Source organism: Denticeps clupeoides, chromosome 9 (assembly GCF_900700375.1).
Source record: "Denticeps clupeoides chromosome 9, fDenClu1.1, whole genome shotgun sequence".
Lineage (NCBI taxonomy): Eukaryota > Metazoa > Chordata > Actinopteri > Clupeiformes > Denticipitidae > Denticeps > Denticeps clupeoides.
Window position 1 is genome coordinate 3,134,309 of NC_041715.1, and position 10,094 is coordinate 3,144,402.

The 10,094-nt window shown below is 50.4% G+C and overlaps 1 protein-coding gene across 3 annotated transcripts; it reads right to left on the reverse strand.

The window, feature by feature from the left end:
- Positions 1-605: 605 nt before the first annotated feature.
- Positions 606-9,500, reverse strand: LOC114796647 (tyrosine-protein phosphatase non-receptor type 23-like). Of its 3 annotated transcripts, XM_028991034.1 has the most exons (20): positions 9,270-9,500; positions 8,438-8,512; positions 8,023-8,150; positions 7,857-7,933; positions 7,505-7,554; positions 6,309-6,440; positions 5,926-6,006; positions 5,641-5,769; positions 5,507-5,554; positions 4,850-4,906; positions 4,710-4,771; positions 4,510-4,589; positions 4,326-4,440; positions 4,152-4,217; positions 3,928-4,070; positions 3,197-3,457; positions 2,250-2,404; positions 1,955-2,106; positions 1,700-1,861; positions 606-1,460 (listed from the first exon to the last, which is right to left on the reverse strand). In XM_028991034.1, the coding sequence occupies exons 1-20, from the start codon at positions 9,351-9,353 to the stop codon at positions 728-730; spliced, it is 2,790 nt and encodes a 929-aa protein (XP_028846867.1). In that variant the 5' UTR covers positions 9,354-9,500; the 3' UTR covers positions 606-727. The 3 variants fall into 3 exon arrangements, with proteins under 3 accessions (XP_028846867.1, XP_028846868.1, XP_028846869.1); XM_028991035.1 differs by lacking the exons at positions 8,438-8,512; positions 9,270-9,500 and adding an exon at positions 8,289-8,292; XM_028991036.1 differs by lacking the exons at positions 8,438-8,512; positions 9,270-9,500 and having other exon boundaries at positions 7,857-7,928; positions 8,023-8,146.
- Positions 9,501-10,094: the final 594 nt, after the last annotated feature.

A 10,094-nucleotide genomic window follows, 5' to 3' on the forward strand; every position in this document is an offset into this window, starting at 1 on the left:
TGTATATTTGTATTTTGTGTGTGTATATTTGTATTTTGTGTGTGTGTGTGTGTGTATTTAGTAAGTAGTGTGTGTGTTTCCATGTTATGAGTAGTTTATGTGAGTATGTGTGTATATTTGTATTTTGTGTGTGTGTATTTAGTAAGTAGTGTGTGTGTTTCCATGTTATGAGTAGTTTATGTGTGTATATTTGTATTTTGTGTGTGTGTGTATTTAGTAAGTAGTGTGTGTGTTTCCATGTTGAGTAGTTTATGTGTGTATATTTGTATTTTGTGTGTGTGTTTCCATGTTATGAGTAGTTTATGTGTGTATATTTGTATTTTGTGTGTGTGTATCCATGTTATGAGTAGTTTATGTGTGTATATTTGTATTTGTATGTGTGTGTGTATTTAGTAAGTAGTGTGTGTGTTTCCATGTTATGGAATAGTTTATGTGTGTATATTTGTATTTTGTATGTGTGTGTGTATCCATGTTATGAGTAGTTTATGTGTGTATATTTGTATTTTGTATGTGTGTGTGTATTTAGTAAGTAGTGTGTGTGTTTCCATGTTATGAGTAGTTTATGTGTGTATATTTGTATTTTGTGTGTGTGTTTCCATGTTATGAGTAGTTTATGTGTGTATATTTGTATTTTGTATGTGTGTGTGTATTTAGTAAGTAGTGTGTGTGTTTCCATGTTATGAGTAGTTTACGTGTATATATATTTGGCGAGGGAGATGATTGGCGGTTAGCTGGCTGTGTGGGCGGAGCCAGGATCTGCTCCAGTCTCCTGGGTGTGTAGGTGGAGCTGGTCCAGCCTGGCCTGCAGGACGTCCTGTCCCTCCTGAGACGACAGCTGCTCAGATGGCCGGTCCTCTGCAGCGGGGGCAGCGGGGGGCGTGGCTTGTCGGGGAAGTAGGTGCGGTTGCATCTGGGTGGGGATGAAAGGCGGCGCTGCTCCCGGGTAACTCCTGGGGTCATGCTGGGTTTGAGAGGTGCCACTGGCCTGCGGGTTCTGGAAGGGAGGGCCGTACGGGTACGGACAGGTGAAGGGGGGCATGTACACCACACCTGGAAACGGGGGCGCCTGCATCTGGTTCTGGGGCGGGGCACCAGGCCGGTTCTGCCCCGGAAAGGGTATTCCAGGGTAGCCTGGCACCTGGGGTTGCCCTGGAAATGGTGGCAGGAAGTGAGGGTGGCCAACAAACATCTGAGGGACTGAAGAGGGCGGAGTCTGAGCTGGCTGCTGATGGAGGGGAGGGGCTGCGGTTTGTTGCCATGGCAGCAGGGGGTAAGGCATCTGTGTGGCATGTGGCTGGTTATTGAACGTTGGGGGCGTGTTTAAGGCCTGCTGGAGGGCTGGACCCCCTGAAGGAGGACAGGATTTTCCGCGGGGAAGAGGGGTGGGGGTCTCAGGGGCTTCTTCTGAGACCAGGGGAATTTTGGTCCTCGGTTTGACTAGAGGCGTCCCACCAGCATCTCTGTTGAGGAAAAACATCATTATTTATCTTTAATAAAAATAATTCATAAGCAGACCACATTTAATTATTATTAGTATTGTATTTTATAACTGTGTATAACCAATAACTATTCGCTGCCCCCACATGGGATGTGGTCTCGGGTGACAGTCCCGTGGGGACGTCCTGAAGTGTCCCCTCCAGTGGAGACGTGGTTTTGCAGTTGGGGTAAAATAAATGTGTGGTGGAGCCCCGTACTTTACCTTGACTCTCCAGGATCCAGACTCAGGGTCTTGACTCTCTGCAACAGGGTGGAGCATTTACCCACAAGCCCCTGGTAGAAGTCCCGCCCCTCCTCCGCCTTCCGTAATAGATCTTCATAATCTTCATAAGAAGCCTGCAAGGCCCTCACAGCGCTCTGCCACCTAAAACAACACACGCGATAAAAATGATATGCAACACTTCAGTTCAGTGTGTGTGTGTGAGTGTGTGAATGTGTGCGAGTGATCTGGACTCACTGTGTGTGTGTGTGTGCGAGGTTTTTGCGCACAGGTGCGTATCTGGCGTTGGCGTCGGTCAGAGTGGTCAGGATCTTCTCCTGCGCAGCCAGGTTCTGCTCGATGTATCCTGTCAGCTCGGAGTACTTCTGGAGCTGCTGCTGGAACATGTCCTGCAGAGAGACACAGGAATGAGGACGCCTGGGACAGGGAGACGTTTCAGAAATGAGGACGCCTGCGCGTGGGACAGGGAGACGTTTCAGAAATGAGGACGCCTGCGTGTGGGACGGGAAGACGTTTCAGAACAAGGCGCCACCTTTATCTCGGAGTGCTCGGTAGTGACGAGGACACTGGTGAGGTCGTCCCTGTGGATAAGTTCACGCAGCTGCTGCTCCAAGGACCTCCTCTGTTCCCGCATCTCATTAACTTTACCCAGAATCCTCTGCATTTGCTCCGACGCTGCTCTGTCATCTGAGGACCAGAAAGGATACGTGAGCTTCTTATATATTAAATAATAATCTACGTGTGTACTGCGTGTGTAAGCCCCTCCCCACTAGTTACAGGACACTCCCACTCACAGGACATTTCTGGACCAATTTCAAAATGAACAATAAAACCGAAATCCAATACGTGTCTGTACGTGTATTGTGTGTGTATGTATGTGTGTATTTGTATGTGTATTACATGTGTGTGAGTGAATGTACGTGCATGTTTGTGTGTATTACGCGTGTTTGTGTGTGTTTTAACATGTGTGTATTACCTGTGTGTGTGTGTGTGTGTGTGTGTATTACGCGTGTTTGTGTGTATTAACATGTGTGTCATACGTGTGTGTGTGTACGTGCATGTTTGTGTGTATTACACGTGCGTTAACGTGTGTGTTTGTGTGTGTATTAAAGAGTGTGTGTGTATTAATGCGTGTGTATTACTTGTGTGTATGTGAGTGAGTTTATTACGCGTGTGTGTGTGTACGTGCATGTTTGCTTATTACGCATGTGTACATGCGTGTTTGTGTTAGGTGTGTGTGTGCGTACGTGCGTGTATGTGTGTATTACGTGTGTACATGCGTGTTTGTGTTTATTACGCTTGTGTGTGTGTGTATTAAGGTGTGTGTACGTGCATTTGTGTTTATTACGTGTGTGTGCGTGCGTGTGTGTGTGTGTGTACGAATTGTGTGTGTGTGTGTGTGTGTGTATGTATTACGCGCGTGTGCGTGTGTGTGTGTGTGTGTGTGTGTGTGTGTGTGTGTGTGTGTGTGTGTGTTACCCTCTGTAAGTTGTGTCTGTGGCAGGTTTGCCCTCAGCTCCTCCACGGGCCCCTGCAGCAGGCGCAGGTTGGGCAGGTGTTGGCTCATGCGTGTGTGTAGCTCGGTGTTGGTGTGTGTGGCGTCGGTGTGAACTCGCTCGTAACGCTCCAGCTCCTTCTGCGTCTCCTCCCAGGCGGGTCCATGCGTGCAGGACGTTTCCTGCAGGACTTTCCGAAGTTCGTCCAGGTGCTCGTCCACCTCTGTAGTCAGGCCTGCCAGAACTGAGTATATATACACACACACACACACACACACACACACACGATTATTTACATTTACAGCATTTACCTTACTTATCCATAGCGACTTACAGTCAGTAGTTACAGGGACAGTCCCCCCCTGGAGACACTCAGGGTTAAGTGTCTTGCTCAGGGACACAATGGTAGTAAGTGGGATTTGAACCTGGGTCTTCTGGTTCATAGGTGAGTGTGTTACCCACTAGGCTACTACCACCCTAGATTATAGCACTCAATATGACTGGGAGTGTGTGTATGTGTGTGTGTGTGTGTGTGTGTGTGTGTGTGTGTGTGTGTGTGTGTGTGTGTGTGTGTGAGTGAGTGAGTGAGTGAGTGAGTGAGTGAGTGAGTGAGTGAGTGAGTGAGTGAGTGAGTGAGTGAGTGAGTGAGTGAGTGAGTGAGTGAGTGAGTGAGTGAGTGAGTGAGTGAGTGAGTGAGTGAGTGCGTGCGTGTACCTTGCATCGCCTGCACCAGACTCTGCACTGCGTTCGGTCGGACGCTGAGAGCCGCACACGTCTCCAGCAGCGTCCCCGGCAGCGAGGGGCTGAGCGCCGCGCCCAGCGCCGCGGAGTCCAGGCAGAGCGAGTCCATAAACTGTCTAGCAGGACAAGAGAACCGCGATGGAACCTCGTTCAGGCACGTCCACCATGAAAATGTCACCTTCCAAAGTGCAACCTACTCCAGCGTCCGGTTCTGGCTCTCGATTCTGGACAGGACGTCCCTCATCAGCTTGGCCTTCTCCTCGCTGGTGGGCGGGGTTTAGCAGAGAGAGAGAGAGAGAGAGAGTTGAACATGGATATATGAGAGAGAACTTCAGAAATGTGAAAACACACACACACACACACACACACACCTATAGACGGACGAGGCCTCATGCGCAGCCATGGGAACCAGAGTGGAAAAGAGGTCGGGGCCTGTGGCGCTGGGGTCGGTGGGGTTGAAGGGCGATGGCTTTACCAGGGACACGCCTAGGCACGAGGTCGGAGGTCATTACCAAACGCAGGCATGTGGACGACGAGGAGTGCTTTTATAAAGACCTTTGGGAGAAGCGAGCTTGTCTGCCGCAGGCACCGTCTCGTGGTAGATGAAGTCGTTATCTTTCTTCCCGGAGTTCAACCTGACGAAGTGGAGGAAACCACGAAATATATCAAATAAAAAAAACAGAGAATCTGGCAACACGTCGATATTCAAGCACATTCTATCCCTATCTCTCTCTCTCTCTCTCTCTCAAACTTACTTCCCTCTGATCACATCTGCGCTAAACCGCAAAGCCTTCTGCACTTGAGACTCTGGCAGACCCTGAGGAGGTTAAAGGTTAAAGGTCACAGAGTAAAAAGATGTGTTGTTCTTACGTGTATGTGTGTGTGTTATACTCACCTTACTAAGCTTGATGGCTTCATTCAACCTATCATGAGAGCTCTGGAAATAAGCCACCTGAATAAAAGAAGAACGTCACGTGACCTTGTGGAAGAGCAGTATTGTCGGAAAGGTCACTGTAACCGCGCTTGGTTTCTTTTCCCAGGGTACACTTTGCGAACCGCTAATATACTCAGGGCCCTGTAATCTGCTTTAGGTAAATCACCCTGGGGCTTAATTAAGTAAAGAAACCCACCCTTAATCTGGGCTTTTAGCAAATTACGGCGGCCCAAAATCCTTGAGAAGGTGGCAGCACGACACTTATGACGCGCTAGAAGCTTTTCAGCCTGGCTTTAGACAGAACCATAGTGCAGAAAGTATTAAATGATCTGCTACTTTCTTCTGACCAGGACCTTATCGCTGTAACAGTTCTCTTAGGAGATACCAGACATAGCCATGGAGTCAATTTAGTTTTTTTTGGATGAAGTTTACCACCCATCAATGCTGGAAGATTGTGTAAGAGACACCAGAGACTGCAGCTTGTAAAGAGCGAAATGGCTGAAAACGTATAAAACCTCCTCGGCTCCATTAATAAACTTGGGTTTCAGTCGGGTAAGATCAGATAAAATTGTAATAAAAATCAATTGAGAAGTTGGTGGAACCGTTGGTGGTACTCACAGCCTCGCCAAACTTCTGCTCCTCTTCTGCCTGCTTCCCCATGTGCAGCTGGAGAGTCCGAGAGAACACAAAAGGAAATAAAGTGCTGTGCTGTTATATATAAATGTGTGTGTGTGTGTGGGGGGGTTCTGTACCTGTGCAATAGCACTATAGTACCAGATCTTCATGCTGATGATCTTCATCCACTCCTTCTCCTTCTTCGCCAACACACTTGAATCTGCAGACTCCATTGCCCACACACACTGCTTATAATAATCAACTACCTACACACACACACACACACACACACAGATAGACAGTAGTAGAAATGTCAGTCCAAGTGAAAATGTAACTGTAGTCGTAATTCCACATCATCTACTCTACCTCCTGCTGCAGATAGGGATGTCTGACCGTATGTGTGTGTGTGTGTGTGTGTGTACCTGTGCACAGATGCGTGCGATGACCAGGCTCTTCATGTTGTCCAGCAGAGATTTCTCCAGAAGACACTCCTGAGCCTGAGCCTGACAAAGACAAACTGTTACACCTCAACTCAGTGGGACTGTGTGCGTGTGTGTGTATGTGTGTGTGTGTGTGTGTGTGTGTGTGTGCGCGTGTGTGCGTGTGTGTGTATGTGTGCGTGTATGTGCGTGCGTGCATGTGTGTGCATGTGTGCGTGTGTGCATGTGTGTGTGCATGTGTGTGCATGTGTGCGTGTGCATGTGTGCGTGTGCATGTGTGCGTGTGCATGTGTGTGTGTGCATGTGTGTGTGTGCATGTGTGTGCATGTGTGTGTGTGCATGTGTGTGCATGTGTGTGTGCGTACCAGCATTAGCCTGATGTTGGCGGTGAGGCTGTGACTCCTCAGCTCGGAGCTGTAGACGTGTGTGAGGTGATCGAGAAGGTAGGAGAAAGCACCAGCTGCCGACTGGAAATGGTTACAGGAAACCTTCATCCCCTACAGGCAGAGACACACAACATGAGAGACGGGCGGGCGGGTAGACAGGCGGGCGGGTAGACAGACGGGCGGCTAGACAGACGGGTGGGTAGACAGACGGGCGGGCGGGCAGACGGGCGGGTAGACAGACGGGTGGGTAGACAGACGGGCGGGCGGGCAGACGGGCGGGTAGACAGACGGGCGGGTAGACAGACGGGTGGGTAGACAGACGGGCGGGCGGGCAGACGGGCGGGTAGACAGACGGGCGCGCAGACAGACGGACGGGCAGACGGGCGGGCGGGCAGACGGGCGGGCGGGCAGACGGGCGGGCGGGCAGGCGGGCGCGCAGACAGACGGGCGCGCAGACAGACGGGCGCGCAGACAGACGGGCGCGCAGACAGACGGGCGGGCAGACGGGCGGGCGGGCAGACGGGCGGGCGGGCAGACGGGCGGGTAGACAGGCGGGCGGGTAGACAGACGGGCGGCTAGACAGACGGGTGGGTAGACAGACGGGCGGGGCGGGCAGACGGGCGGGTAGACAGACGGGTGGGTAGACAGACGGGCGGGCGGGCAGACGGGCGGGTAGACAGACGGGCGCGCAGACAGACGGGTGGGTAGACAGACGGGCGGGCGGGCAGACGGGCGGGTAGACAGACGGGTGGGTAGACAGACGGGCGGGCGGGCAGACGGGCGGGTAGACAGACGGGCGGGTAGACAGACGGGTGGGTAGACAGACGGGCGGGCGGGCAGACGGGCGGGTAGACAGACGGGCGCGCAGACAGACGGACGGGCAGACGGGCGGGCGGGCAGACGGGCGGGCGGGCAGACGGGCGGGCGGGCAGACGGGCGCGCAGACAGACGGGCGCGCAGACAGACGGGCGCGCAGACAGACGGGCGCGCAGACAGACGGGCGGGTAGACAGACGGGCGCGCAGACAGACGGGCGGGTAGACAGACGGGCGGGCAGACAGACGGGCGCGCAGACAGACGGGCGGGTAGACAGGCGGGCGGGTAGACAGACGGGCGGGTAGACAGACGGGCGGGTAGACAGACGGGCGGGTAGACAGATGGGCGGGGCAACTTTACCCCTTCTGACACTCTTTTATCCATGGCCCCCAGGAAGGAGTGCAGAGCTCCTGCAGAAAGAGAAAAGAAGTATTCAGTTAGAAGTGTATAAAATATTAGTTCTAAAATCCAGACTGTGTGTGTGTGTGTTTGTGCGCGCGCGTGTGTGTGTGTGTGTACCAGTGCACAGATACGTGCGATGACCAGGCTTCAATATTTCAATGTGATATTAGAGACTAAACGGATTTTAAGCATCGTATTCAGGGAAAATGTTCAGATCGGCATATTTATGTCTGTCTGTTTCCTACAGTCCCAGTGCAGTGAATACTGTGCAGAGTAGAATTATTATATCTGAATTGGACGTCCTGCTCACCGAGGTTGAAGAGGACACTGGCCTGTTCATATCTGATGTCATCGTGGGTCACGGCCCTCCCTGAGTACAGATCTGTCCTGTCACCGGCGGAGAGACACACAGATGACTGAGCTGCCTGTCCTCTGCCAGTTTGTGACAGATGACCATTATCGGCCCGGGAACTCACCAGGTGACCGGCACAGCTGCTTCCTGCCCGGTTGTCATGGGAACACGACTCTGGAGGAAGTAGAGCTGGCCGAGGTACTTCTTCAGCGTGCTGCAGCCCTCGAAGTCCTGGTTGACGTTCACAGCACTCTGACCAGGAGAGAAGGGGGGGCTTGATGTTAAAACGTGCTGCTCTCACACACACGGGATAACACACATGCATGCGGACATCAACACACAGTCACACATGCAGACGGGTAAGAAGGTCATGGTATAAAATGCTATTACGCCAGTGAGCTTTAGAGATCCAGCTGAAAGTCACGGTGGGGAGAGAAAAACAACAAAATATATCTGATTTAATTTTACTGGAATAAACCAGCGACAAACATCGGAATTTCTGCACAAAAAAAAAAAAAAAAAAAAAAAAAACGCCTTACCCGTCGTAGGCTCTCCAGCTTCTTCAGAGCTTCGCCGTGCTCCTCGGAGTTCCCCCCGTAGTTCCTGAGTATGAACTGCACACATGGAACAGGTAAGACGGGGACAACGAAATTAGGTGCCGTCCCTGAGCCCTGAGGAAGGGTATCTTAAATACTGTGTGTAATTAAAAAAAAAAGCTAGCTTAAAAAGAAGACATATACTAATATAACAACACAAAATATAACATGAAAAGGTAGAAACCTTATTATATAACTTTATCCTGTATCTCTTTCCTGATGGCAGCAGTTGGAACAGGTCATAAGCGGGATGTGAGGAGTCCTTTATGATATTTTGTGCTCTCTTGAGGCAAAATATTATAAATGTGATCCCCACCGCAGCTAATTTTGACTGTTGTAATCTGTTGTATACCAGATGAGATGCCCAGTATAAATCGTTCAACTCGGGTCACAGGAAACTCAGCAATTGGCACAAGGGAAAACTGGCCAATCATAACGCAGCAATTGGCAGAACTACAGGAAAATTGACCAATCATAACGCGGCAATTGGCAGCACTACAGGAAAATTGACCAATCATAACGCAGCAATTGGCAGCACTACAGGAAAATTGACCAATCGGAACGCAGAAATTGGCAGCGCTAAAGGAAAACCGACCAGCAATTGGCAGCGCTAAAGGAAAGCTGGCCAATCGGAACAGAGGCGCTCTAACGTTGACCAGAAGTTTAAAATATTTAAACCAGGGCTCGTTTAAGTGGACAATATGCAAGTTTTGTCAGTCCCGCTCCGTGTCTCTGCCCGCGCTGTTCGGTTTGTCGTGCGTGGTATCGGACTCACCTGTTTGACAGTCGGACGGAAACTGAAGGGTCCCGCTCCCTTCAGGTCCATCCAGATCATCGGCATCCGCGGAACCGCCTCCATCGCGGCTTTAACCTCGTCACGGGTGGGCCTGGAGCCCCGGACACTGATAACGACGAGCGAATTATCGGCGGCGGCACAGCTTTACCGAAACTCACTTCCGGATTCGCCCTCTCACCTTCACCGTGGAACGCAGCGGCGTGACGTCACAGCCCGACGGCTACGCCTCAAAACCAACTTTGAATTGGAACCGTTTTTAATTAAAACAGATATGTTTTTCTATTGGACGTAAGAAAAACAATTTTTGAACCATTTTTAATCTATTTCCACCCTCAGACTATTTCAGGAAGACTCTGTATCTGTCATATTTATACTAAGAAAGGAACACACGTGATTTCAACCTGCTCATCCCTGCTGGACAACATCTCCCACCCCATACAGGAGATCTTCTCTACAACAGCTACATGTGTCGGACCACAAAGGAAATATCTAGTCTTCTTCTATCCTGTTGACTTTACTTTTATAAATAAGATAAACTGATAATCTATGTATACGTGCATTAAAATATATATTTATCTTCTCTACAGTTTTTTTTCTGCTCAACTGCTTGCAATGATCCATTATGGACGCAAGGTGGCGTGCGTGGCCTGGATTCGGGATGCGTGTGTTGACAACAGACAGAAGCTTTCTTTGGAGATGTGAATCATGAATAACCAAGCTGCGGTCGGTGCGAATATACTTCATTCGATATTTCGATGTCTGATACTTATTACCTGATACATCATTCTGGTGATCATTTCGTGC